The sequence below is a fragment of the Gorilla gorilla genome, chromosome 21, assembly GCF_029281585.2.
Source record: "Gorilla gorilla gorilla isolate KB3781 chromosome 21, NHGRI_mGorGor1-v2.1_pri, whole genome shotgun sequence".
NCBI lineage: Eukaryota > Metazoa > Chordata > Mammalia > Primates > Hominidae > Gorilla > Gorilla gorilla.
Window position 1 is genome coordinate 20,194,445 of NC_073245.2, and position 26,619 is coordinate 20,221,063.

Consider the following 26,619-nt stretch of genomic DNA (forward strand, 5'->3'; position numbering starts at 1 on the left):
CCACCCAAATGATCACAAGTGGTCTCCAAGTCCCCTGAGGAAGAAACCTTAAAGTATTTATCTCTAGTCTTAAAAACCCTCGGTATCTTAACCCACAGTCTCTAGGATGCTAACGCTTAATGGGCAAAGTATGTAAAGAATTTTTTAAATTACTCATTGGACTCTCCTCTAAGTATTAACATGCTCAAATTAATTTGAAATATATTGCCTTAAATAGTGCAAGGAAGATTGGTGCCAAAAAGCTTCATGAAACAACTAAAAAACATACACAGTCATGCGCTATGCATTTTGGTCAATGATGCATAGATGGGTGGTCCCATAAGATAAGAATACCAGATTATTACTGTACCTTTTCCAAGTTGAGATATCTTTAGATATGCAAATACTTACCATTGTGTTATAGTTACCCATAGTATTCAGTACAGTAACATGCTAAACAGATTTGTAGCCTGGGAGCAATAGGCTATACCATATAGCCTAGGTGTATAGTAGGCTATCTCATCTAGGTTTGCCTAAGTACACACTATGATGTTTACACAACGATGAAATCACCTAATGACGCATTTCCTAGAAGGTATCCCCATCGTTAAGTGACGCATGACTGTATACTCCAATTTAAGATCCCAGCACCATGTCAAACAAAAAATGTTATAAAGATGTGTGAGACATGATCCTTGCCCTCACAATTATTTACTTGCTGCTTTCTGCATGGTAGGCACTCAGACTAAAAGGATGCTGGTGGAGTGACCTGTCAAACACGAATGTACACAGTATTTTTGTCTCCAGGAGAATTTGTGCTTCAAGGAGAATTTGAGGACCTATCACAGTTTCCTGGGGGATAGAGATGACATAGAGGCCAAAGTAGCATGAAGTAAGAAATACTGGGAAGGATACCTGAGAACCACACAGGAGTCCAAAGGGAGCCTTGGTCCAAGCTGCCAGCCTACTCCAGGAGATGCCATTTGTTCAGAATTTTGAAGGCTGGATGGAAGGCTGGAAAAGGGTTGAGGGATGACATTATGGCAAAAGAAATAGCAGACATTGGAAGGATTACAGTAAAAGCAAGTAGGGAAGCATTTTCATCAGGCATGCTCCTGGAGGAGCAATGATTAATAAGCATGAGATCTGATCCCTTGGAAAATGTTAAACAAACCTGTCCTACCTCCAAAAAGGAACACATAAATCTATTTGAAGGGAGCCATGTTTGCACTTGTGATTAAAGCAGGCTAACCTTTCCTGGGTGGCTTTTGTCTTTCCTTTTTGTTATTCATGAGATATTCTGTTTTCATCGTATATCCCCTCAAGGTTCTAGGTAAATGAACTACAGGCCCAGAAAAGCTTGTTTGCCTATCATATGTTCCTCCTAGAAAGTGAATTTATGGAAATTTTGGATATTTGTGCAGCTACAGAAAAGGAAATCTCAAATCTGGGGAGATGGAAAGAACAGGAACCTAGAGAGACTTGAGGCACAAATTCTCTGTACATTTGTGTTTGACAGGTCACTCCAGCAGCACATGCCAAACCAGGATGAGCGAAGTTCATAAGCTTGCTTTCTTATATGGCTGCCACGACCTTCTAGAACCATCTGGAACTCTACCACCCTCCAGTTAACAGGCCCTATGTGCCCTGGTTTGCTCTTGGAAACATTTTGTACATCTGCACATACGGAGACACCCACGTGCAAACTCAGTAGAGGCAATGCATAATTTCCAGAGTTAGCACATGAATATCATATGAATGTATAGTGACTATATGTCAGAGATTTACTTACTTCATTAGTGAGAAAACCAGTAGGCAGATCAAGGCAGTTCACAGAGTATTTGAGGAACAAAGATTTATATGGTCAGTCAGGAAAGGGAGGTTAAAAAAATTTGTTTAATTGGGTTCAAAACTGATTAATGCCCTCCAGGCCATACAACTACAATGCTTGGGATTATCTTTTCTACCAGAGAGATATCATTTGCTTCTTTACTAGATGAAAGTCATGTGCTCAATCTTATATAAAGTAACATCTAACTTGTCAGTCTGGTCTCTAATCAAGGGTAAATAACAAAAACTTTTGACGGTGATTGACATGTTTATTACTTTTATTGTAGTGATGGTTTCGTGGCAATATACATATGTTAAAATTTAACAGATTATGAAATAAATGTGTGCATTCATTGTATGTTCTTTATACTTCAATAAAGCTGTTAGAAAAAAATAGTAAGCCCAAACAAGTTACATTCCCCTAAAAAATTAGATAATCCCCAGGCAGTCCTATTAGAAAATGTTCCAATATGATATAAAAGAATTTTCTCATCCTTTTTTTTTTTTTAGCTTTCAAGCTTTAGATAATTTTTCTTGACTTTAATTAAAGCAGTTGTTCTCGACTCAAAGAGATTTAAGTTTTGGCCACTTCGTAAGTGTGTAACCTTAGGCAAAATATTTAAACCTCCCTGAGGCTCAGATTCTCCATCTGAAAAAAAAAATGGAGATAATAATAGAGCTCTGTTTCACAGGTGTATTACTAGGGTTAAATAAAAATATGCATTTGGGTGCTTAGCACAGCACCTGGTACATATTAAGGACCTAGTAAAGGTTAGCTGTTCTTAATTATCATTTCCAAGGAGCAATGTAGCTCAGGAGCTATGTGAATGAGAGACAATGAGACAAAAAATATCATAGACCAGGGATGAGACCCTAAGGACACTCAGAACTGTGTTCTTGACCAGGTCACTTGTCTTTACCTTTTTTCTGATTCCTCAGCTACAAACTGCAAGGAGTAGATGAGAGCTAAAGCAGGTCCTAATTTTTAGACTAGGATTCACCAGGCCTTGGACTGAATCCTGATGGAATCCTGGCTTCTTCACATCCAGAATCTCATAAGCTCTTAGGGCTCTCTGTCCACGGTATTGTATCTCAGTGATGAGGACTCTGGATTCGAATCCTGATTCTGCCACTTACTAGCTATGTGACTCTAGGCTACTTACCGAACCCCTCTGTGTTTTGGTTTCCTATCTATAAAATGGGGATGATGAAGGCACCCACATCACGTAGAGCTGGTGGGACTATGATACTGAGTTATCACATACCACGATCTATACAGTGCTGGGAGGACTCTACATGCTCAGGGATCATCCCTGTTACTATGAGCACCTGTGAATGAGTGGTCGGGCAGCCAAGGGTCCCATTCAGCAAGCCTGAGGAGTGCTGGTGGACTTCTCAAAATGATGAGACTTGAAAATGTAATTTTTATATGCAGGACAATTCCCCTTTGTGGTGTCACCCTGCAATAACTCCAAAGGTGTATTTGGGGGTACTAATACAAGCTGTCTGGCAGTTGTAGATGTGGTTTAATGACATTTGTACATTTTGTGATCTACATGTCACACACACCCTGGGACTGGAAAAAAGGTGTTAACACCCACAAAGGGGCTGACCAGGCAGTTTTCAGGGTGGCCTAGCCAGACCTTCCACTCTGCTGACTGGCAGGGTCCCCTACGCAGGATGTGCCCTCCTCCTCCCACAGAGCCCACAGATGGCTTACCACCTGCTTTGGGGAAGATGGCTGCTTCCTAGTTCTGGGGCATTGCTCAGCCTGAGCTACAAGATTTATCCCCGGAGGGTTCCTTTAGCAGGCACTGTGGGTCTCCTATGAGATCCCTTTGTTCCCTTTTACCAGCGCATTGCATAGCTTCTGCATGTTTTGCTGCTAAAGGCAATCTATGATTTTACTCATACAGAGAGTTGCTTCATTCATACAGAGACCAGAAATGGCTGGGAGTTTTTGTACCTCACAAGTGGCTTTAGCCAATGACTGACTGACATAGAAGTGTGCAAAGCCCAGCTCTCTCTCCTGGAGGTGAGGCATGCTCTGAGGTGCATTTAAGACTCCAGAGCTCCATGGAGGATGACGCTGATGCTGGCACACCCCCCTTGCTTGGCTTCTTCCCCTTTCTTGACCTATCTCCTCCACTCCCTTCCTGATCTCCCCCCAGAGCATTCCCTCAACAAATTCCCTTTACATAGACTCTTAGCTCAGGGTTGGCTCTTAGAAGCAGCAAACCCAGGAGGAGCTCCTTTTCCCCCGCACTCCCACCTCCAGTAGAGAAGTGCCTCTCTGCAGGTAGCTTATGGAATCCCAAAGGAGGACGGTCCTGCTCTGAAGTTCTTAGAAACACAGAACTTTGAGCAGTTTGCCCTATCCTGAGCTACCTGTTTTGTAAACACTTTGGGAGCAGGAGGAGAAACCAGATGGGAAGACACAGGCCTTGCGGTAAATGGGGAAAACAGCAATTCAAATCCTCCAAGGAAAAAACAGTTCCCCCAGGGCAAAGTGCTGGAGACGCATACCTGCCTCGGGTCTGGAAAATTATTTTTTAATGCACCGGGCAGTCTCGGAGCCTCATGAACTTCTTCCAAAACAGATATAGCCTGCCTGTGTCTCATTGGCCTCAGGGAAAATCTCTCTAGCTTCCCTCTTCAGCTCAGCCGCTATAGAAAAGGGTCTATGCCTTCCGACTGTTTCTTCATCTGAAGTAAAAAGATTGATGGGACACAATGGGACTCCTGAGCCCAGCCATTTGTGGCTAAGGTACTTGAAATGATATAGAGGGATCCCTTCTCCCCAAGCCATCAGGGCAGCCCATAGCCTAGACTTTGGGTAAGAAAAATATCTGAAAATTTGTCTTTTGGAGTTTGCCAAATCCCAGGGTCCAAGTGGGCCCATGGATAAGAATAACGGTTGTGACAGCCAACCTGCCAAGTTTCCAAAAGACTGGATGGTACTACACAGACTCACTGGTGTAGCAAAGCACTTCAAACTTTGATTGCTTAAACGGCCATCAAACGATGCTTGCTCCCCTGGCCACAAGTGACACTCTTAAGTGTTGTCCACCCTCTTGTATGTTTCCTTCCAATGGGCAAATAACTCTTTGAGCTATACAGAGACTAGGTGGGAGAGGGTGAATGGGTCAGGGTAAGTTCCTCCAAGTTTCTGGAACAGTAACACCCACACACACACATACACACACAATTTATTTCCTCTGCCAACTCAGGGTTCTGGGGTGGGAATTCACTGTGGTCTATACACTACCTGGCAATTGGAGATGCAAAATGTAGGGTTCTGGGCCCAAGAAGGCTAATAAAGAGTACAACTTGAGTACTAGAATTACTAATGAAGTACAACTCATTAAAAATATTAGTAGGCAAATCTACCTTTTCTGTGATTTAACACAGGAATCGTGGGTTAGAAGATTTGTGTCCTCCATTTATCGAATATTTTTCTGTTTTCTTGGACATAATTAAATATTCTAACCTCCTTTCCCTTTGTTAATATGGCTTTGATAACTTTGGGCTTCATTTACGGATTTTATATAGGGCTATTAAGCGCAGAACAGTGAGACTATGATAATTATAAGAATAGAAATAAATGCATAATAACAAAACTTACAAAAATCGATTCCATTACATTCAGAACTGGTAATAAATCAACATTATGTAAAAAAACCTTTATGCATAGATAATGCAAGGGCATAAACAATGTTTCAAAGGGAGAACATGTGAAGTAGAACAGATGGATTTAGGCAGACCTGTTACTGGCAGAGCTACAAGCTGCTTGCAGACAGATTAAAGCCATCTTAGAGAGGATGAGCTTTGGGTTGTTTTTCAACACCTAAGTGTTCCATAAATGAGTAAGAGTTAAAATCAGAGCTAGGTATCTCTAAGAAATAATAATAGCTAAGATTTAGGCAAGAATGTACTTAAACTAGTTTGTTAGTAGTTGAAACCTTCATGTGCATCTTTTGAGTCTATCCGCTATTACGAAGGACCATTAATTAACCTACATATTTTATTTTAAACTTCTTTGAGTCATAAACTAATGGAGAAAGAATGAATTATTCAATAAATGATGTTGAAAAAGGAGCTGTTTGGAAAAATATAGAATTAGGGCCTTAATTCTTTCCGTATGTACACTAAAACAAATTTTAGCTGGATTAAAATGTTGAATTAAATATGACCACTGAGAAAACTAGAAAAAAATGAACTTTTAACTCATTCTGGAATGTGCAAATATTTTACAGATAAAAGACTGAGGGAATCACAAGTTAAAAATATACACTGATGGGCCTTTGTAGAAAGCACTTTGGTAATATACCTCAGCTGTCATTAATTTATTTTCTTTGACCTGTAAATCCACTCCTGGGAATCTATTATAAGGAAATAATCCAAGATGTAAATGCAATGTTTGTGTAAATATGTTCATGATAGCCTAACTTACAATGGCAAAAAGAAAGGGAATGGAAAGGAAAGGAAAGGCTGGGGAAGGAAGAGGAGAGAGGAAACAAAACAACTCTAAACATCCAGTAACAGGAGATTAGCCAAATAAATCTTAATATGTTATGTGAGGGAACATCATGCAGTCGTTAAAAATGTCATTTGAGCAATGTCTAATATATGAAAATTTTCATAATGTAATTGACTATAAAAAACAGGATAATATGTGTATATCTGATTCTTTAACAAATAAATTTATGTATATGCAGGCATACACATGTATATTGATTCTAAATAGTGCATTGGTTCCCAATCTTGGCTGCACATTAAAGTCACTGGGGAGCTTTAAATATACTGCATCCTGGGATTCATTCTCAGATTCTGATTGAATTGGTCTGGGGTGTTACCGGGGCATCAAGATTTTTTTAAAGCTCCCCAGGAGATTTAAATGCACCCCTCCAGATTTGAGAACTATGGGCGTATGATTTAAAAAAGGAAAAAAACAATTCTTCACTGAGAAGACTTGGAGAAAGAATAAATATTTATTTAGCCTTCCGAAGCAAAAAAACATTCACCTGGCCACAGTGGCTCGTGCCTGTAATCCCAACACTTTGGGAAGTTGAGGCAGGTGGATCACTTGAGTTCAGGAATTCGAGACAAGCCGGGCCAACATGGTGAAACCCTGTCTCTACTACAAATACAAAAATTAGCCAGCATGGGCCAGACGCGGTGGCTCACGCCTGTCCCAGCAATTTGGGAGGCCGAGGCAGGCGGATCACCTGAGGTTGGGAGTTCGATACCAGCCCAACCAACATGGAGAAACCCCATCTCTACTAAAAATACAAAATTAGCTGGGTGTGGTGGTGCATGTCTGTAATCCCAGCTCTCAGGAGGCTGAGGCAGGAGAATCGCTTGAACCCAGGAGGCAGAGGTTGCAGTGAGCCGAGATTGCGCCATTGCACTCCAGCCTGGGCAACAAGAGTGAAACTGCGTCTCAAAAACAAAACAAAACAAAAAAATTAGCCAGCATGGTGGCATGCACCTGTAGTCCCAGCTACTCAGGAGGCTGAGGCAGGAGAATTGCATGAACCCAGGAGGCAGAGGTTGCAGTGAGCCAAGATCATGCCACTGCACTCCAACCTGGGCAACAGAGTGAGACTCTGTCTCAAAAAAAAAAAAAAAAAAAAAAAAAGTTCACCTGCTAGCTGCCAGCAAATTTCATAGAATAGTGCCCAAGGAAAACCTTACCTGTTTGTATTACTAAGAAAAATTATCCATAACTTGGAAATAAGGCAAAATGATGAATGCACATCTTTCATTTGACATACTGGTCATCTAATGGACCCACGCAAGGATTATCCCATTCTCTTTCTTTGACGTACTATTAACTTTTGATCAGGGTCCAGACTCTGTGAAGTTACATGTTTGTTAATTTAGAGATTCTCGTGTCATGGAAATTTAAATGATTCCTGTGTGATAGAAAAAACAACTGCAAAGGTGACACTTTTATTGCCCCGTAAGATATTAACCAGCTTTGTATTTCAGTTATTAATCTTATTCCAGTATTATGTATGAATTCTCTTTGAACCAGCTTTACCATCTTGTTGGCTGTCTCATTAATGAGTTAATAAATCTTCATCACATACTCCTTCTATATTTTTATGAGACTCATGTATTTAACTTTTTGAAAGGGTACCTTGAAAACTATCCATGATCAAACATGGATTTAGTGACAGAAGTGAACCTAGAAAACTCATCCTGAGTGGAGACTGATCCAGCAACAACATCTTAGCATTTGGCCACAAAATGCTTCCTTTTCCCGATGTTCTCAGACCATGTGCTCTGTGTGGCTTACAAAAATCTCCAGGCCCTTTGCCCACAAGGTCTAATCCAAGCGCCTTTTAAATCCACTCCATGATAATGATAGGGAATGCCAAATTGAGTAACTGGAGAAGTCAAATTTACCCACTAGGGTAGTTACAGTCACAGTAGTTACTTACCTTAAGCAATTCGATATTTGGGTAAATCCAATTTTACCCATCAGTCTTCTGCCATCATTGACTCCCACAATCACTTCAGAGACACTTTATCATCATGTGGAGCTCTTCTGCCATCAAATAGGACTCCTGACACTTTGGCCAGGGACCTTTTTCTATTTTTTGTTGCCCCTCTCTGTGTCAAATACTCCCATAATGATCTATAAAATTCTAGAATATAAGCTAGTAGCTTTGCTATTTAAAGAAACCCTGCAGTGAATTCACTTCTAGAGCAAATAATTTTCCAGAGAGTTTAACTGCTTAGTAGGTTGGTATATAGTAGGCTTGTTCAGAGTGGGATTGTGTTCATAGGTCCTGGTTTCTTCAAAGAGGGACATAGCAGAACTGTTATCTAAGGCTATATATATACAAAGATATATGTATGGCAGAGTATGGCAGAATATATATATATTCAGCAGAGATGATAATAATGATGAAGTCCAGGGTGAATGCCCATGTTTTTTGATAAGATTATCAGATTAATCTGAGGAATAACAATTAGGTTGGCATTTTTGTTTCTCTCACCTCCATGGAAGCAGAATTTGCAAGTGAGTCAGCTCCTTCCTGGGAGTTTGCTGGCTTAGGAAATGTCTTTCTTGTTTCCACAGTGGATCCTGTAATACTGAGGAGCAGATGGTGTTTCTTCCAGCATGGTAAACTTTTCCAAAAAGGATGGGAGGATAGAAAGAATTAGGTCCATCAGCATTCTAATCTCTATGACAGTCTTGTGGGTGAAATTAGATTCTGAGGAACCATTTTAAAGGACCAGCTAATCAGGACTTTTTTTATTTTTATTTTTATTTTTTTTTGAGACAGGGTCTCATTCTCTTGCCCAGGCTGGCATGCTATAATGTGATCATAGCTCACTGCAGCCTCTAACTCCTGGGCTTAAGCCATCCTCCCACTTCAGCTCCCCAAGTGTCTGGGACTGCAGGTGCACACTGCCATGCCAGCTAACTTCTAAATTTTTTGTAGAGATAGGTCTGGCCATGTTGCCCAGGCTGGTCTTAAACTCATGGCCTCAAGCAGTCCTTCTGCCTTGACCTCCCAAAATGCTAGGATTATAGGCTTGAGCCGCTGTGCCCAGCCAGAACCCATTCTTATGAAGGGACCTGGGTTTGTGTCATCAACACTATACATACACCTCGGCTTTCTTCAAAGAGCCAGAGACCTCAGGTTTGGAAGAGAATTTGCACATCACCTGATCCAACGTCCCATCTTATAAATGAATCATGTCCATCAAGGCTACCAGCTGGTTGGTCAGCCTTTCCCTGAAATGGGGAACTCACTTTTTCCGAGTCCTCTAACCCAGACTTTGGACAGATCTCTTAGGAAGTTCTTCTGTCACTTCCTCCCAGTGCTGATGGTTTCATTCCTTAGAGTCTGTTGCAAATTTTCCTCTGCCAGTTTGGTAATTCTCAGTAATTATTTTAATAGACGTAGTTAAAGTAGGTGAAGTTCGTAGGTCTCCTCCCTCATGACATTGAAACTAGGTATTATATTTAAGGAAAACAAGCCTCAGGATGGATTCTTCCCTCACCAAAATATTTCTTAGCAAGCAGACACAATACTAGTTGGAAAACTTGTTCTATAAACAATGAAGTATGCATTTTCTGTTCACTTGGGCATTCCAATCAGTACCTTGCATAATATTCTAGTGCCAGGATTCAGGTGACCTTGCAGTCAGATCAGATTAAAACAAACAAACAAAAAAAGTGGTTCTTAAAGTGCATTCCCTGAACCACCACCAGCAGCAGCATCAGAGAATGAGAATCTTAGAAATGCAAATTGCTAGGCCCTACCCCAGAATCACTTACTACATCAGCAATCAGTTTTAACAACTGCTACCCGTGAGAATCGGTCAGGAAACTCCCCTAACCATGACAGAATCAAGGAGCAAATGTAAGCCTTAGGTTAATGGCATACTTAGATCCACTACACACACACACACACACACACACACACACACACACACACACACACACACACACACATCTGGCTTATATTATGTGGGATGGTAGTACATTTACAGTATTTCTAGCCAATTTTTACATTTTGAACATTCACTCCACCAATAAAAAATTATTCCTAACATCCATTAGGTTAATTAGTAAACCTTTCCGTAGATCACAGGCAAAGGGAGTTGAAGCACTAATAGTAGCTATCTCAGAAATGTGAGCTCCTGATATAACTCTTTCAAATGCTAACTGCCTATCCTAGAAGTCTGTATCTCTGCTTAGGGTACCATGACTGTTTACTAACCACCTCTTGGGTACAGATTACAATTCATATACATTCATGTCAATGAGTTTTAAGTTAAATTACAATTTAATGGCTAACATTGAACCAATCTAGTATCTATTCCTTGCAGTAACCAGAGTCATGCTCTGTCTTCTTTTCTCCAAGCTAAATACCTTCGTACCCTCAATCATTTTTAGTACAATGGGATTTCAAAGCCCTTGACCACATTGTTCTCCTCCCAGCTTTAAGGTAACTACAAATGAATGAGTATGAACATGTGATTCAGGAAATCGCTTTTTCTGTGGGCTTCCAGATCCCAGGATAAAGGTACCTACACACACCCTAAATGTTCCACTTCTATTCCCTGAGCCACCACACCCTAGACCTTGCTCAAACTCAGAGCCTCTCTTTGCCAAGCTTCCCTTGCCTATGTTTGCACCCTCTACATGGGTCAGACATATGGAAACATAGGCAAGAATGTGGGTGTGTGATCCTTCCCCTTATCTATAGCAATGAATTCCCCAGCATAGCGCATATACCTTCAGTGGCTGGCGAAATGAGCTTAGGAGGATGATAGATGAAATTTGCAATATACATTTTAGTAATTGTGTATCTACTTTAACGTATATTAAACAAACATAATTAGCCATAACATTTCTGATTCTATAGATATTATTACTTAGAATGAGGCTAGGTTTGAAAGGTGCGTTAAAATCAATGATTTTAAAAAGACTTAGGGAATTAACAATGTAGCGTGCATTTATGCCTAAATTGTGAAGAAAACATAAGAGGCCCAGGGTTTTGGAAAAACTATTCACAAGGATAATGAGTTCAGGATATGGGGACCCTGGCCAGAGTTGTCTTCACCATAAGTACTTTTTCTAGGAAAACAGAAATTATGTTGATCAGCATTATTTACCTGCCAAACTGTTCATCTTTTCTCCAGAAGGCAGTAAAAAATAACACAAAGTGCCAAAACGCAATGAGTTTAGCAACACAAACACCACTGATTCTTTGATAAATACCATACAGCTCATATGCCTGCTTTTAATTCAGGAGAGAAAGCCTTCTATACCAAGGCCAGCACCCACCAGAGAAGATCTAAGTCAGAAAAAAGTAGAGTTTTAGTTTTGCTATGGAAGGATGATATCATGAAATGTAAAAATAGCAATTGTCTGAAATTAACAGTAGGAAAAAGACAGGCTACATTGGCCTTAGTCCTGTTATTTTTATATATTCTAAAAACATTCTCGACTAGCATAGACAAGTCCCTTCCTCTCCACTATTTTGATGTTTGCCATTTCAAGGATACCTTAAGGTGAGCCCTAGATTGGGACTTAAAGATTCAGGCTCTGCATGACTCTGTAGTTTCAAGTTACTCCACCTTTCTGAGCTTCCCTTCCTCCTGTGACAAATGACACCCAGTAATCCTCAAGTTCTAGCCATTCTGTGATATTCTGAATGTGGAGTCTTCAAATCCAAGTTCAGCCAAGCTGAGAATACAGAGAATTTTTGTTCTTTTTCCCCTCTTTTCCTGATTCAGTGGTTTGTTGATTCGTCTAAGTACATGGCGTCCAGCTATCCATACGTGATAAAAAAAAAATAGCTCATAAACAAGTGGAAGTTGCCTTCGGTTGGATTCCTCAGAAGCAGACCCTTAGACAGGGATTTATGTGATAGTGATTTATTAAGGCAGTGCTGGCAGGAGAAACCAGAAAGGGAGCTTGGAGAAGGACAGTGGGGACACAAGGAAGCCAAGCCAAGGAGCCCTTGCCAGCAGGGTCCCAACTTTGGCATGATCCTGAGAGAATCTTTGGAGTGTACATTACACCTTATGGTTTGTCTCACCTTAAGGCACAGAAGCAGTACAGGAGCTAGTTTTTCGTACTCCTCTGCCAGTCAGGTATTAGCTAGGGGCCTGCCCTGGGGGTGGGCGGTGGGGGGAGTAGTGGGTCAAAAGCTCCCAGGTACTTGCTGCCACTCCCAGTGGATCAGGCGAAGCAACCCTGGGGTGCTCTTTTTTTTTTTTTTTTTTTTTTTTTTGAGACGGAGTCTCGCTCTGTCGCCCAGGCTGGAGTGCAGTGGCTCAGTCTCAGCTCACTGCAAGCTCCGCCTCCCGGCTTCATGTCATTCTCCTGCCTCAGCCTCCCGAGTAGCTGGAACTACAGGCGCCCGCCACCATGCCCGGCTAATTTTTTTGTATTTTTGGTAGAGACGGGGTTTCACTGGCTTAGCCAGGATGGTCTCAATCTCCTGACCTCATGATCCGCCCGCCTCGGTCTCCCAAAGTGCTGGGATTACAGGCGTGAGCCACCGCACCAGGCCAACCCTGGGGTGTTCTTACAAAGAGGGTCACAGGCACAGAAACACGGAGATGACCACAAAGAACCCCTAAGGGAGCTGAGCAGATACCCAATAACATCGACTGCTGAAGGCAAAACTGTTACTAAGCCTGAATACATACCAGCTTCCTTCCAGGTGTTGGTGTGGTCATAGCAGCACAGAAATAGCTTGGTTTTCATGAGAATGGTGGGAGTGGGGTCTTTCTGTTTGGTCTTAGATTCTGTCTGTTCACGCACTCCTGAGAGGAATCATTTTGTTTAGGGTATAACAAGACTTTCTTTTATTGTGGCCAAGTGTTAGCCCCACAGAAGATTACTCATCTCCCAAGAACCAAGCTGTGTACCTCAGAATACAAACATTTTCATCAGTTCTGTCCTAGGAAGGGGAAGGAAGAGACCCAAACGCAAAGGTTTCTTGCGAGAGCTCCTAGAACCATCCCTTAGGGGCGGTTCTCCACTCCAGCTTCAGGCTGGATGCGGCTGCGCTAACAGTAGCACTCTGTAAATATTGGTTAAATGAATGAACCTGTTACCGTGGTTTGTTTAACTATGAACAGAATCAATGAGACAAGATTGGGGCCCCTCTTCTCTCTCTCCTGGTCAGTGAGGCTGCTGTGCTTTGGCTCCTAAGTAAACAATCAGGAACTGTTGCATAATACAAACCACAGGGCTAAATACCCATTTAGCCACATTTGCAAAACAGACAAAAGAAACATTGGCATTTTCGAAAAAGAGAGATTTAGGCATAATCAGTGTTGGTTGTGGCTGGATGCCCTGTCACAATTAAGAAATGCCAATGCTGGCTGCATTTCAATGCCAGGCCTCCCCAGACCCAGCACCCTAAAATACAAAACCCAAGCAGAGGCCGCTTTTCACGATGCTGTCACTAATCCTGGACTAGCCCAGGGAAGGGGCATATCAGGGAAGCCAGACTTCCCTTCTCAGAAGAAACCAGATCAAGACTGTGTCTATTTATATCCAGACATACAGATATAGAATCCCATTTAGGAATGGTGTGGGGTGGAATGTTCTGGGAAATAGATTAGCCAAGCTTGAAAGGAATTGGGCTTTAATGCTAGTGCCTCTTCTCAGAGACACTGTGGGAGAGGGTGACAATTCTGTGGGCTGGTTAAAGTACTTGTCACTTGAGATTGTTCTTCACCAAATTCTCCTATAAGAAGCATACTAATGTGTTTAACACATGCTATGTTATCAGATATTGAAAACAACATAGTGGGAAGGAAAAGGGACCACCACCTCAGATCAAGATGGCCTCCTCAATGCTGGGGAGCCGCGTTCTTGTGTTTTTGGATAGTTTGGATAGTTTGGATAGTTTATCATAAGGTTACCCTTATGGGAAACCAGAGTTTCCCACTGGATCCTTGCAAAGACCTTCAGCCCTAAGTCATGCTTCACATGGATCCTTCCACTCTGGGGGACCATAAGAAGGACCTGTGGTTGTTGTTGAAAATGCAGATACTAGCCCGGCCTCCACAGATTGCTTTCCATAGGTAATGTAACTGGGAATCTGCATTTTAGCAAGCAACTAAAAAAGATTTTGATGCAAGGAGATCTCAGACCATGCTTTTTTTTTTTTTTTCTGAGACAGAGTCTCGCTCTGTTGCCCAGACTGGAGTGCAGTGGCGCGATCTCGGCTCACTAAGAGGCCCTGTTATGAGCCACTGTGACTCATCTGTTATCCAGAAAATGGGTGTAAAATAGATGCAAGATGGTATATCAATTCATTCACAAGACATGTGTTCATCATATTTGAAATATAATCTTTTGATTTAACTAGGAAATAGTTTAAAACCAGTATTTCCTGCTATGAAAAGAGGAGATTGAATTTCATGCACAGGAATATTCAAAAATACAATAACAAGGAGCCAAGTCCATCCCATGCTTTAGAAAATTTACAACTATGAACACGGCAGATTTAAGAAGTGTCCATTCTTAGTGATAGAAATGTAAACAGAAACTTACAACATGTTATCTGCTGAAAGTACTTTTTGCTCTGGTCCTTAGTTTGCCTTAAGACATAAACTTTAATTATTTGCAGAGGAAGAAGAATAATTTATCAGCACCATCCACAGAGTCTCCAATGCACAAAATCCTCAGTCTCTTCTTCCTCTGTCTTACAGAACAAGACTTCACAAACCTTGTTATTTGGGAGAGACAGAACATCGTCAGTGTGCTTTTTCTAATAACTATCTTCTCTTCATTTTCTGAATACAAGAATTTATCTCATGGAAATCAGTCATTTTGTCCACCCTCCAGTGCAGGGCACCATTAGGAGACTCAGAACCCATGGCCCCGTGGAGCTTTCAGTCAGCTTGGGAGGTAAATGATGTTGGGAGTCTGTAGGACATGTGAATTGGTGAAGTTAAAATAACATCGCGTGGTCAAGAGTGGAGCACAGGCACAGAGTCACCCCCAAGGTGGGAACTCCACCTCTCACACCTACAAACCTAATATGGAGATAATGTGATTTAGGGCAGTACTTCTCAAACTTAGTGCTTGATATGTTGTTCAGTACGTGATCCAATCCAATAAGTCTGGGGTGGAACTCCCAACAAGCTCCCAGGTGAGGCCGATGCTGGTCTGGGGAACACATTTGGACTACCAAAAGTTTGGGGGTTTCTATATAATCCACCTAGTTTCATATAAAGTTCTTAGTTTGATTCCTATCGCATTGCAAGTTCTTGACAAATAACTATTATTATGAAGAGTGTTTTGACAACTAACAGTTGTGTGGCATAGAATGTTAGAATAGCTGCAGCTGATTTTGCCTAACAGGGAAAGGCTGCTTCAAACCTGGGGCAAATTCTGATGATTCAGAAAATGGAAGGAATCACCTCTCCACCAGTTTCACTCACCCCTTCAATGAGGGGACTTAGGGAGTTGTCTCAGCAGCAGTCACTGTGCTTAACAATATATTCCCTTAGAATAAGTGCTTTGCATCTTACGGTTGCATTCTCTTCAAGAAATTTCATCCAGTGAAAATAATAGCACCAAACCCATTTTTGATCATATTCCCATGCCATTACAGTCAGGGAAAGAGATTATTAGTCTCCAAACAAATCCAAGTACTGGCTCTTTCTGGAGGGCAAGAATAGAAACCCAGAGAAAAAAAGGTGGCTATTGTGAGCGAAATGAGAGCACACTAACCCATGACTTAGATGCTTAGATGCATTAGTTTGATGTTGTTGCTGTTGTTTTGGTTTGTTTGATGAAGATGAGAGACATAAGGCTAAGAGAAATGAATATTTGATTGGATTGAGTTTGATCAAGGTTGTGCAATGTGAATAACATGGTGGAACAGGGTTATGGTAGCAACACTTACCTTCAATATTGATAAAAGCAATAATGCACTATGAAAAGGTAGCAATCATGGACCTATAAACATGACAACACAGCTGCAAAATGTAAAGAGTGAAAATGGGCTGAAATAGAAGAAATTGATGGAACGAACTCACTGTTGACGACCTGAACACACCCCTTTCAGAAATCAGTAGGTCAAATTGACTAGGGAATTTAGAGAGTTTGAAAACATAAACTTTCCTTTTCTGCTTGATTTTATGTCAATAGGTAGGTAGTTAGAGTCGAAGACAGAATGGACTTTCTTTTCAGACACAAATTAAATATTCACAGCCATTGGCCATGTGTTAACGCACAAAGGAAATCTCAACAAATTCCAAATAGTAAAAATCATATGGACCACTTTCAACATATTGAAAATAAAATTAGAGATCACAAAAAAAGCTCTAATATTTAAATCTTAACATCACATTTTCAAATAACTCTTGCATTAGAGAGGAAATTAAAACTGAAATTTAAAACTATATAGAAATAAATAACAAAGAACATACTATATGACAAAACCTGTAAGTTACAGCCACAGTAACACATAGAGGACAATTTATAGCAATAAGTATACTATACCCAGAACAAGAAAAATGCCAAGTAAATAAGTCATTTGTCAATTCAAGAAGATATAAAAGGAACAACACAATAACACATCTTAGGAAGAAAAAAGAAATAAGAATAAAGGTGAGGGTGGGGGATGTGGAAGAATCAGTGATTTAAAATATAGGTAGAGATGATAAACAATAATGAAAACTGGGATTTACTGAGGTGTACCTGTCAAATCACTCTGTGTTGTTTTCCAATATGTAAATGAAACTAAAAATAGTCTCCAGGTTTTTTGTTTGTTTGTTTGTTTGAGACAGAGTCTCGCTCTGTCACCAGGCTAGAGTGCAGTGGCACAATCTTGGCTCACTACAGCCTCCGCCTCCCAGGTACGAGGTTTCTCCTGCCTCAGCCTCCCAATTGCCTGGGACTATAGGCACACGCCACCACACCCAGCTAATTTTTGTATTTTTAGTAGAAATGGGGTTTCACCATTTTGGCCAGGATGGTCTCTAGCTCTTGACCTTGTGATCTGCCCGCCTCAGCCTCCCAAAGTGCTGGGATTATAGGCATGAGCCACCGTGCCCGGCCAATAGTCTCCAGTTTTTAATTAAAACATGAAATAGCTACACACTTTGCTTTGAAAATATATTTTTTAAATCACCCAAACTCTTGATCTAACATTTAGCCTAATCTTAATAGTTACCACTAAGCCTGCTTCATAATCTCAAAGTGGGGATAGTAATAGTATGCACAGCGTGTGTCATTGAAAGTTTGTGTAAAGGTTTATTTTATACGAAAAGCACTTAAAATAGTGCCCAACAAAGAGCAAGCCCTCCGTAAGTGTTAGTTAATATGATTATTATTAATAGATAAGGAGAGTTGTCCCACTTGGTTTATAAAATCCTTTTTTTCTTCTTTGGGCTTTGTTGAATATAGTGAGTTTTCATAAACTTTTGTTGAATTTGAAGGTGTACCTCCACCAGAAAACAGGCAGGGTCTGCAGGAAGAGAAGGATCTATCCTGCAGAAGTTTCATACAAATGATGAACAGTGTGGCGAGACATCAAGATGTAGGTTTTGGCTCTCTCTGATAATTCAGCTGATGGGTGTTGATTTATACATATTTGTTAGTTTGGTTTATTTATTAAAAGAGGAACAGAAAGAAATATATTAGATCAGGGTACACTTTCCTTATACCTTTCCTGAGACATTCCTGTCCTTTGGCATTTGGACTAATGACCCATGTCCCCAGCATAATAGCCATGTCTCTATTCACTTTGTATATCAAAAAGCACACCCTGCTCTATCCACACTCACCTCTCTTCCTGGGCCCTAAACTCATATTTCAGTTCAGAGTCTTCAGCAGGAACGCATTTTTACCCTAAGGCACCTAACTAAGTAAGCCCTTTGACAGGGAAGAACAGTTTTCTGTGGAGTCCATTTGCCCCTCATGTCATTAGGGTTTCAGATAGACTTAAGTGTAGCATTAAAGAATAAAGAGCTTTTCAAATTACCCTCGACACTAAAGAATAACTGCAGCCTGCCCACCTTGAAGCAAGTATCTTGACAGTGACAGACCCTCAGATGTTTCCGTTTCTGATGCTAAACATCTGTCTCAGATGTTTCTGTCTCCCACCACTACTGCTGGGGCTGGGAACATTTGTCCACAACTGGTTGCAGAAGTTAGAAATTGTTTTGAGGGCCACAAGGGCACCCTGTAACCTTGCAATCAATCATATAGATTAAATCTGATTTGCAATCCTAAAACCCTGTAGGAATAGTCGATCAAAGGCAAATTTGTTTTTACATCTTGTATTTTACTTCATGCATTGTTTTAAAATATGTTCCAGAAGTCCGGCGCAGTGTCTCACGCCTGTAATCCCAGCACTTTGGGAGGTCAGGGCAGGTGGATCACTTGAGGTCAGGGGTTCGAGACCAGCCTGGCCAACATGGTGAAACCCCATCTCTACTAAAAATACAAAACTAGCCAGACATGGTGTGCATGCCTGTACTCCCAGTTACTCCGGAGGCTGAGGTTGCACTTGAACCCGGGAGGTGGAGGTTGCAGTGAGCCAAGACTGTGCCACTGCACTCCCACCTGGGCGACAGAGCAAGACTCCATCTTAAAAATAAAAAAATTAAAAATAAACTATGTTCCAGAAAACACTAACCCCACCTTAGAAGCTCCATGAAAAGGGGATTTTACAGACACATATGAAGAGAAAAAATATACCATGTGTGTCTATAGGAAATGTATAATGCTCTGGGGATATTAAGATTGATTTTGAAAAATTTCAGAATTTTTGCTTAATTCTTTTTAGGCTAAGGATCTGCAAATATTTTCTGCATAGAACCAGGTAGTAACTATTTTCAGCTTTTGGGGGCATATAGTCTTTCCACTCAACTCTGTTGTTGTAGCATGAAAGGAGCCATTGACAACAGATAAACAAATGGATATGTGTGTGCTCCAGTAAAACTTTATTTATGGACCCTAAAATTTGAATTTCATATAATTTTCACATGTCACAAAATTTTTTATCTGAGTCTTTTAAATCATTTTAAAAATATAAAAACCATCCTCAGCTCAAGGCCAATACAAAAACAGCTGGATTTGGCCCGTGGGCCCTAACTTCCCCAAAGCCCCTGGTTAATGTAGCCTCCCCTTGTTTCCCACTCTATATAACTATAGGACCCCAGCCCGGCACGGTGGCTTACGCCTGTAATCCCAGCACTTTGGGAGGCCAAGGCGGGCGGATCACCTGAGGTCAGGAGTTCGAAACCAGCCTGACCAACATGGAGAAACCCCATCTCTACTAAAAATACAAAATTAGCCTGGCGTGGTGGTGCATGCCTGTAATCCCAGCTATTTGGGAGGCCGAGGGAGGAGAATTGCTTGAAATCTGGGAGGCAGAGGTTGTGGTGAGCCGAGATCGTGCCATTGCACTCCAGCCTGGGCAACAAGAGCGAAACTCTATCTCAAAAACAACAAGAAGAAAAAACTATAGGACTCCCACCACCCCACCTGGTGATGCTTATGAACATTCCAGGAGAGAAGGTCCTACAGACCAGAGCTACTCAACGTGTGCTCTGCGAACCAGCAGCTTCAGCATCACCTGAAGGCTGGCTGGAAATGCAGAATCAGCTGGCCACGGTGGCTCACGCCTGTAATACCAGCACTTTGGAAGGCCAAGGCAGGTGGATCTCTTGAGGTGAGGAGTTCGAGACCAGCCTGGCCAACATGGTGAAACCCTATCTCTACTAAAAATACAAAAAATTAGCTGGGCGTGGTGGCATGCACCTGTAATCCCAGCTGCTTGGGAGGCTAAGGCAGCAGAATCACTTGAACTGGGAGGCAGAGGTTGCAGTGAGCTGAGATGGCACCACTGCACTCCAGCCAAGGTGACAGAGTGAAACTCTGTCTCAAAAAAAAAAAAAAAAGAAAGAAAGAAATGCAGAATCAGTGACCCCATTTCAGACCAACTGAATTAGAATCCCTGAGGGTGGGGCCCAGCAATCCATTTTAACAAGGTTTCTGCATATTCTGACTCTGGGGGAAGTTTCAGAAGCTCTGTCCTGGACCACACCTTGTAAAGTGCTGATTTGGGAACACTGAATGCTACATGGGAGTGTCAGAATGGTTCATCCATGTCAGTTAACATGAATTGAACCCTTACTAGGGGTCAGACCCTTTGCTAATAAGCACTGGTGATTTGAGATAATTAATTAGATACTGTTAGGCTCTTAATAGACTGGGAGTTTGTCTTACAATCAGAGCCTTGGGGAATAGTTTTGAGTGGCTTTTCTTCCTAATTTCCTCTGCTTCCTAGTTTCCTCTTTCTACCTACTCTGCAACACACAAGATGGCAGTTTAATGTGCTAATATGAGGGATGTATTGCAGGCTGCCTTGATCATAAATGCCACTTCACTACTAACGTCCTTTCAGCTACTGAAATTACTATTAATAAACATCCTTATGCCTCTTCAGCTGCTGTCTTTTAGAATGCTAACATGCATGAGTTTGGGGTTTATAGGAACAATTTATTAAACACTAGCAGTAAACATCCCAACAGAAGATCTGGAGGTACACTCAGCGCCCACTCTCCAGCCGTTCTTATTAGGAGAGGGGGAATTGCTTTTTCAGCTTCGAAATGCTGTGTGTTTGAGATCCACCAGATTCATCAGCCCTCCTCCCAAATCACAGACGTATCTCCATGTTTTAGAGCAGGACAAAGGTGTGGGAGTTCCTGGGGGAACCGTGAAAGTGATGAAACCAAGGGTATCTGCCACATGGCTTCTCCGCCATCGCACCAGCTGCCCATCAGCCAGGCCTGGATAGGCTGCTGTCAGCTTGGAGCCAGGGTGCCCTACAGCTGTTCTTCACATGCTGAGAATAACAACTTTGAGAGGAGATTGCCAAGGAAACACAGGAAACTTGAGTATGTGTGAGAGAGAGAGAGAGAGAAGAGAGAGAGCATGCACAGAAACATTCATCAGCAAACAGACCTGAAGGAGTGGGACAGAGCAATAGCACTACAAGTCTGAAAGCACATGGACCCCTGCCTTCTAATAAACTGGCCTGTGAAAAGGAAAGGTCAATGGCTTGCTTAGGCCGAAGATACACATTTCCCCCCAGGAACCCAGCAGCAAAATATAAAGATGGAGCGTGGGGCCAGAAGGCACTCTTGTTTGTCTCCTCGTGGTACTCCTGTGAGAGGTGCTGCTTGGAGACTGGAGGCTCAGCCACTCTGCTGGTTTCCCTGGTTTCAAGCTTCCATGGGTGCTCAGCACCACAGCAACATGCCTAGTGCCTAGCCGTTAGTAGAGGAAAGCTGATTAACAAATACCGGGTTTGTTCCACTCTTAGCCAAGGGTGTAGGGCTGTCCTGAATTAGTGAGGCTTTCTGAATACTAAGCTCCACATCCTTTTTTACAAAAAATGTTGGCCAGAACTTTTCTGTAATTTATTCCCCTCAACAACCCCATGAGATTGGTATTGTTTGTCCTGTTGAGAAAACTAAAGCTCAGAGATGGTGATGAACTTACCCAGACTCACCCAGCTTCTGAGCGCCAGAGCCAGCGGTCCAGCTGGGTCTTTCTGACATCAACGCCTTTATCCACCCACTCCACTAAACTATGGTCCATAGTCTACTCAACTTCCCCACGGGTCCACTGCTTTATTCTGGAGGGTAGATCCCCAATCACTTGGGAATACTGAAATTTCATTTTTGTGCGTCTTAAGATTCTGGAGTGACTTGGTGTAAATTCCTTCCAGTGTCTGTTTTCTAGATCCTAATTTCTAAAATGGAGACATGGAAATAAAGTCTCATGTATTTAAATAAAACACAGTGTACACATCTCTACATCATCTCACGAGCACATGTTCTAGTGGCCAGAACAGGCATTCGAAAATTAGCAGGCTTATCATAAGATGCTCTGTCAGTTATAAAATGACTGCCCATAAAGCTAACCTCACATAAACTTACTCCATTATTTGTTTAATGCCAGTGGTAGAATAAGGCAACCCTGAAGTTTTGTTATTTCTTTTTTTACTCAGATTCCATATTTGTTGCTTTGCCCGGCAATCACTGGGTAGAGAACGGTGAAACCTGTTATCTCCAAAGAAGTTTCACTTTAGGATTCCTCCTAAGAACCCTAAAGAGTATGATTTCTTTTTTTTCACAAGAGCAATAAATTTGGAAAGTGATATTAATATGTACTAAAATTCCATCCTTGTTGAGAAAGCAATAGAATCGTGGACCTGGAAGGCGAGATGGCAGAGCCTCCTCCCCCAGGATCAGATCTAGGACCTGCCTCTGGGAACTTTTCTTCCCTTGCCTCCCAATGAGTATGTTCCTGATTTTTTTTTCATACAGAATTTTCATTTTTATTTTTCCAAAAAGTGATTCTCATTCTCATGCAAATAATAATAATAATAAACATGGTAGTGCCCCAAGGCCCCAAATCTAATTTCCTTTCCCAGCTTCGGTTTTCAATAGAAGGACAAACAAAAATACGTTTTTTGGTTAGGAAATCATGCTCATATGCAATGTTTCTGTTTCGTTTTAAGTTTCTTCAGACATTTACTAGTTAGTGTAACACAGGCTGCTATAACAAAACAACCCTCGCATTTTCCATAGCACAATAGAAATATATTGTTTGCTCACGTAAGAGTTCAGGTGATACTGGCCAGGAGTCATTTTTCTCCATGCAGGGATATGGAGGGCCCAAGTTCCTTCTGTCTCATGGTCTCATGGCTTAGCCATCCTTTAAGACTGTATTTCTGGCAGAAGGAGAAAGAGAGGGAGGAGAATACCTGCTTCTGAACTGCCTTAGACTGACAGGGACACACATTGTTCTACTACCACTCATGGACTGTCTCTAGCCACAAAGCACCACTTCCTTGCAATGGGAATTAGAAATGTAATTCCTGGCTGCACAGCCATTTCCCAGAGATCATGCTCTACCATGCAACAGTGAGGTTAAAGTGCACAGTTGACCATCTCAGCTACAAGACAAGAGCCCATGCCTTCTTCAAATGTGCTACTCACAGAGAATTTTTCATTCTATCAGATACCTAACCCATCGGGCCCTTTGCCCCCTTCCCTTCGATGGCCTGGGGACATGGCTTCCTCAGAAAGGCCTGTTGCAAACCCATGGGCACCCATGATACCAGACATGTCCCCTAGTGTAATTATCATCATCCTGAATAATCTAATTCCCTCTTTTGCTTGCATCTTCCCAATTAGACTGAATTCTGTAAAGGCAGGGAATTTGCCTATCTTGTCCATCACTGTATCCCTAGTGCCTAACACTGCCTGGCATATTACAGGTGCTCAATAAATATTTGAGAAGGAAGGAGGAAGGAGGGCTCTCTCTGGAATGGACCCAGTCCTTGTACCTGTCATTTGTACCATGTGGGATTTCAAGAGAGTAGCCAAGAAATGGACTGGTCACCTTTCAGGACCAAGGACCCACCCTCTTTGGAGTGATAGCAGCTCACCCTCACACAAGCCCTTTTGGCAACCTCTGACGATGACTGAAATAGATGAAAGATTTTCTGCCTTTGGCTTCCACATGCTTCTAAACACAATGGAACACTATTCAACAACAAAAATTGAATGAACTATTAATACATGCTGCAACATAGATAAATCTCAAAATAATTATGCTAAGTGAAAGAAGGCAGACAAAAAGTAGTACACACTATGTGATTTTTATTTATATAAAATTATAGGAAATGCAAACTAATGTATAGTGACAGAAAGTAGATCAGGCTGGGTGCGGTGGCTCACGCCTGTAATCCCAGCACTTTGGGAGGCCAAGGCAGGTGGATCACAAGGTCAGGAGATCGAGACCATCCTGGCTAACACAGTGAAACCCCGTCTCTACTAAAAATACAAAAAATTAGCCAGGCGTGGTGGTAGGCACCTGTAGTCCCAGCTACTCGGGAGACTGAGGCAGGAGAATGGCGTGAACCCGGGAGGCAGAGCTTGCAGTGAGCTGAGATCACGCCACTGCACTCCAGCCTGGGCGACAGAGCGAGACTCTGTCTCAAAAAAATAAAGAAAGTAGATCAGCAGTTTTCTGGGCATAGACATGTGGGATAGGGCAGGAGCCAATGGGTGGGTAGGAAATTTGGAGGAGTAATGGCTATGTTCATTGTTTTGATTGCAGTCATGGTTTCCTGGGTGTATACATATGTCAAAACTCCTCAAGTTGTACACTTCAAATATGTGGGGTGGACTGTATATCTGTTATACCTTAATAGAGCTATTAAAATAAATAAATAAATAAATGTGATGATAAAAGTACACTAACCCCAAACCACATCCCTCCAACCTCATCATTCCCAACCCTTGGGTAGTTTGTCTCTTTAAAAATATTTCATAGGTAGATAGGTGTCTATCTCCATGGCAGAATTGGCAAGTATGTATTTGTGGCATCTTTCAGAGAAACAGCACAATTCTGTTGACCCCTGTCTGAGTATGGCTTTCAGATCAGAAAACTGAGTCATGTGGACTGAGTATGGGCCATTTAGATTTTCTGGTCTTTGCACACACCTACATGAACATATATAAGCTCTCATATTTTCAAATCTACTTCTTCCCAGGTCCAGAGCCAAACCCGTCACTGACCCCCCAGCCCAGGCGCCCAGCCACTCCCCACCGCTACCATGGCCGAAGATGCAGACATGCGCAATGAGCTGGAGGAGATGCAGCGAAGGGCTGACCAGTTGGCTGATGAGGTAAGGAGTGGAGACCTAGGAAGGGAGGCAAAAGATGAAGGCCTGAGTGGTTTGTCTTATTCAGGTTCAGGTAGGGAAAGCCTTTTTTTCAATGTCTCAATTTCTTTTAGAAAAAGTAATATGACTTTGATTTTCTGTGCACCTAAGGCTTCTGCGGACCAGAATAAGTTGATTATAGAAGCTGCATACAAATTAATGTCTTGGCCCTAACTCTCAACTTCCAGAAACCTTGAGAAGTCAAGGTCCTCTAAGAAAAGAAAGCAATGTCTTTGGGTGCCTTAATTCAGTGCTATGCTGGAGAAGGCTCAGTTCCGAGAACAGATTGTTAACATTTTCAGGAACTTTGCAAGCTGGTTGCTAAATGCAGCCATTATTAAAATTGAATTACGTAAACTGACAATTAGATAGATTCTATTAAAATCAAAAGTAATAAACACTCAAACTTCATCACTTCCTAATTATTTTGCTACATTTTACTATTATCCATGATCTTGAGATCCATCCATTTTATCTGTAGGGTGGAAATAAGGTATAATAATGTGTTACCATGTATCTTTCCAACTTCATGATCAGTAATATGAAGTAGTAGCTTAAAATCAGGCAGAGCTGGGCACAGCGGCTCTCACCTGTGATCTCGGCTACTTGGGAGGCTGAGGCAGGAGGATCACGTAGGCCAAGAGTTCATGACCAGCCTGAGCAACATAGAGTGACTCCCATCTCTAAAAATATTTAAAAATTTAAAAATCAGACAGAGTAAGAGTATTTATAACCCAAGAATCTGCAAATACTGCAGATCAGGACTTGACTTATTGTTTTGCTGATTGTCTAGACTTTAAAAAGTAGAGAAAATATTAATAATGCAGATTAAAGTTAAAAGTATGTATGTCTGCAGCCATTATACTATAAATAACACAAAAAGAGGAAATCTTCCAGTATTTGAAAATTATGATTCTCTAAGGCAAAGAAATCCTTTTTGTCATTCACAAATGAGTACAATTCCAACACATGCCTTCATTGTTTAATTTTCTTCTTACTCATTAATATAAATGAAAATATCCAACCAACATTCATGTCAGAACTACTCTAGTTCATCACATGGTTAGCTGTAGACACAAAAGTTCAGCAAAAATCAGTAAAAGCTTTCTGTGAGAATCAATTGGCTATACGGAATTTACAATAAAGAGAGTATTGTATATTTTATTATTATTTATAAATTTTGTGCTATTCATCCTTTATATCAGTAAAATAATAAACTTGAATACATGTATGTATTCGTATATTTTTCCCAGAGAGCCGGTAGTTAAACCTTTACCAGCAGACTGCTGCTTGCAGCCATTCTATTTCAAAAAGCAGCGGGCTGACAGCTCTTCCAGGGAAGTTAACATCCTTCAGGTTCCTACAGAATCTTGTTCAAAATAAGTTTGTCAGTTAAAAGCAAAGCTTTGAGAAATCACACTGGTTGTTGGATTCTAGTCGTTTCAAAAGAACTGAGAAAAAAATGACAACGCAGTGCCCGGGGGACCATTGCAGAGCTCAGCCTTTCCGTCTCATTTTTTCTTATCTAAGGATGAAGATAATTATTATA

General features: G+C 41.4%; 1 protein-coding gene across 6 annotated transcripts in view; it reads left to right on the top strand.

Annotated features, from left to right (window-relative positions):
• The window catches only part of SNAP25 (synaptosome associated protein 25), a 90,924-nt gene that overhangs the window by 33,984 nt on the left and 30,321 nt on the right, over positions 1-26,619 (top strand). For all 6 annotated transcript variants that reach the window (XM_004061809.4, XM_004061808.4, XM_019016932.4 and 3 more), the window contains exon 2: positions 24,900-25,034. In XM_004061809.4, coding sequence (XP_004061857.1) covers positions 24,963-25,034 — 72 coding nt within the window. In that variant the 5' untranslated portion in view covers positions 24,900-24,962. The remainder of the gene's footprint in view (positions 1-24,899; positions 25,035-26,619) is intronic.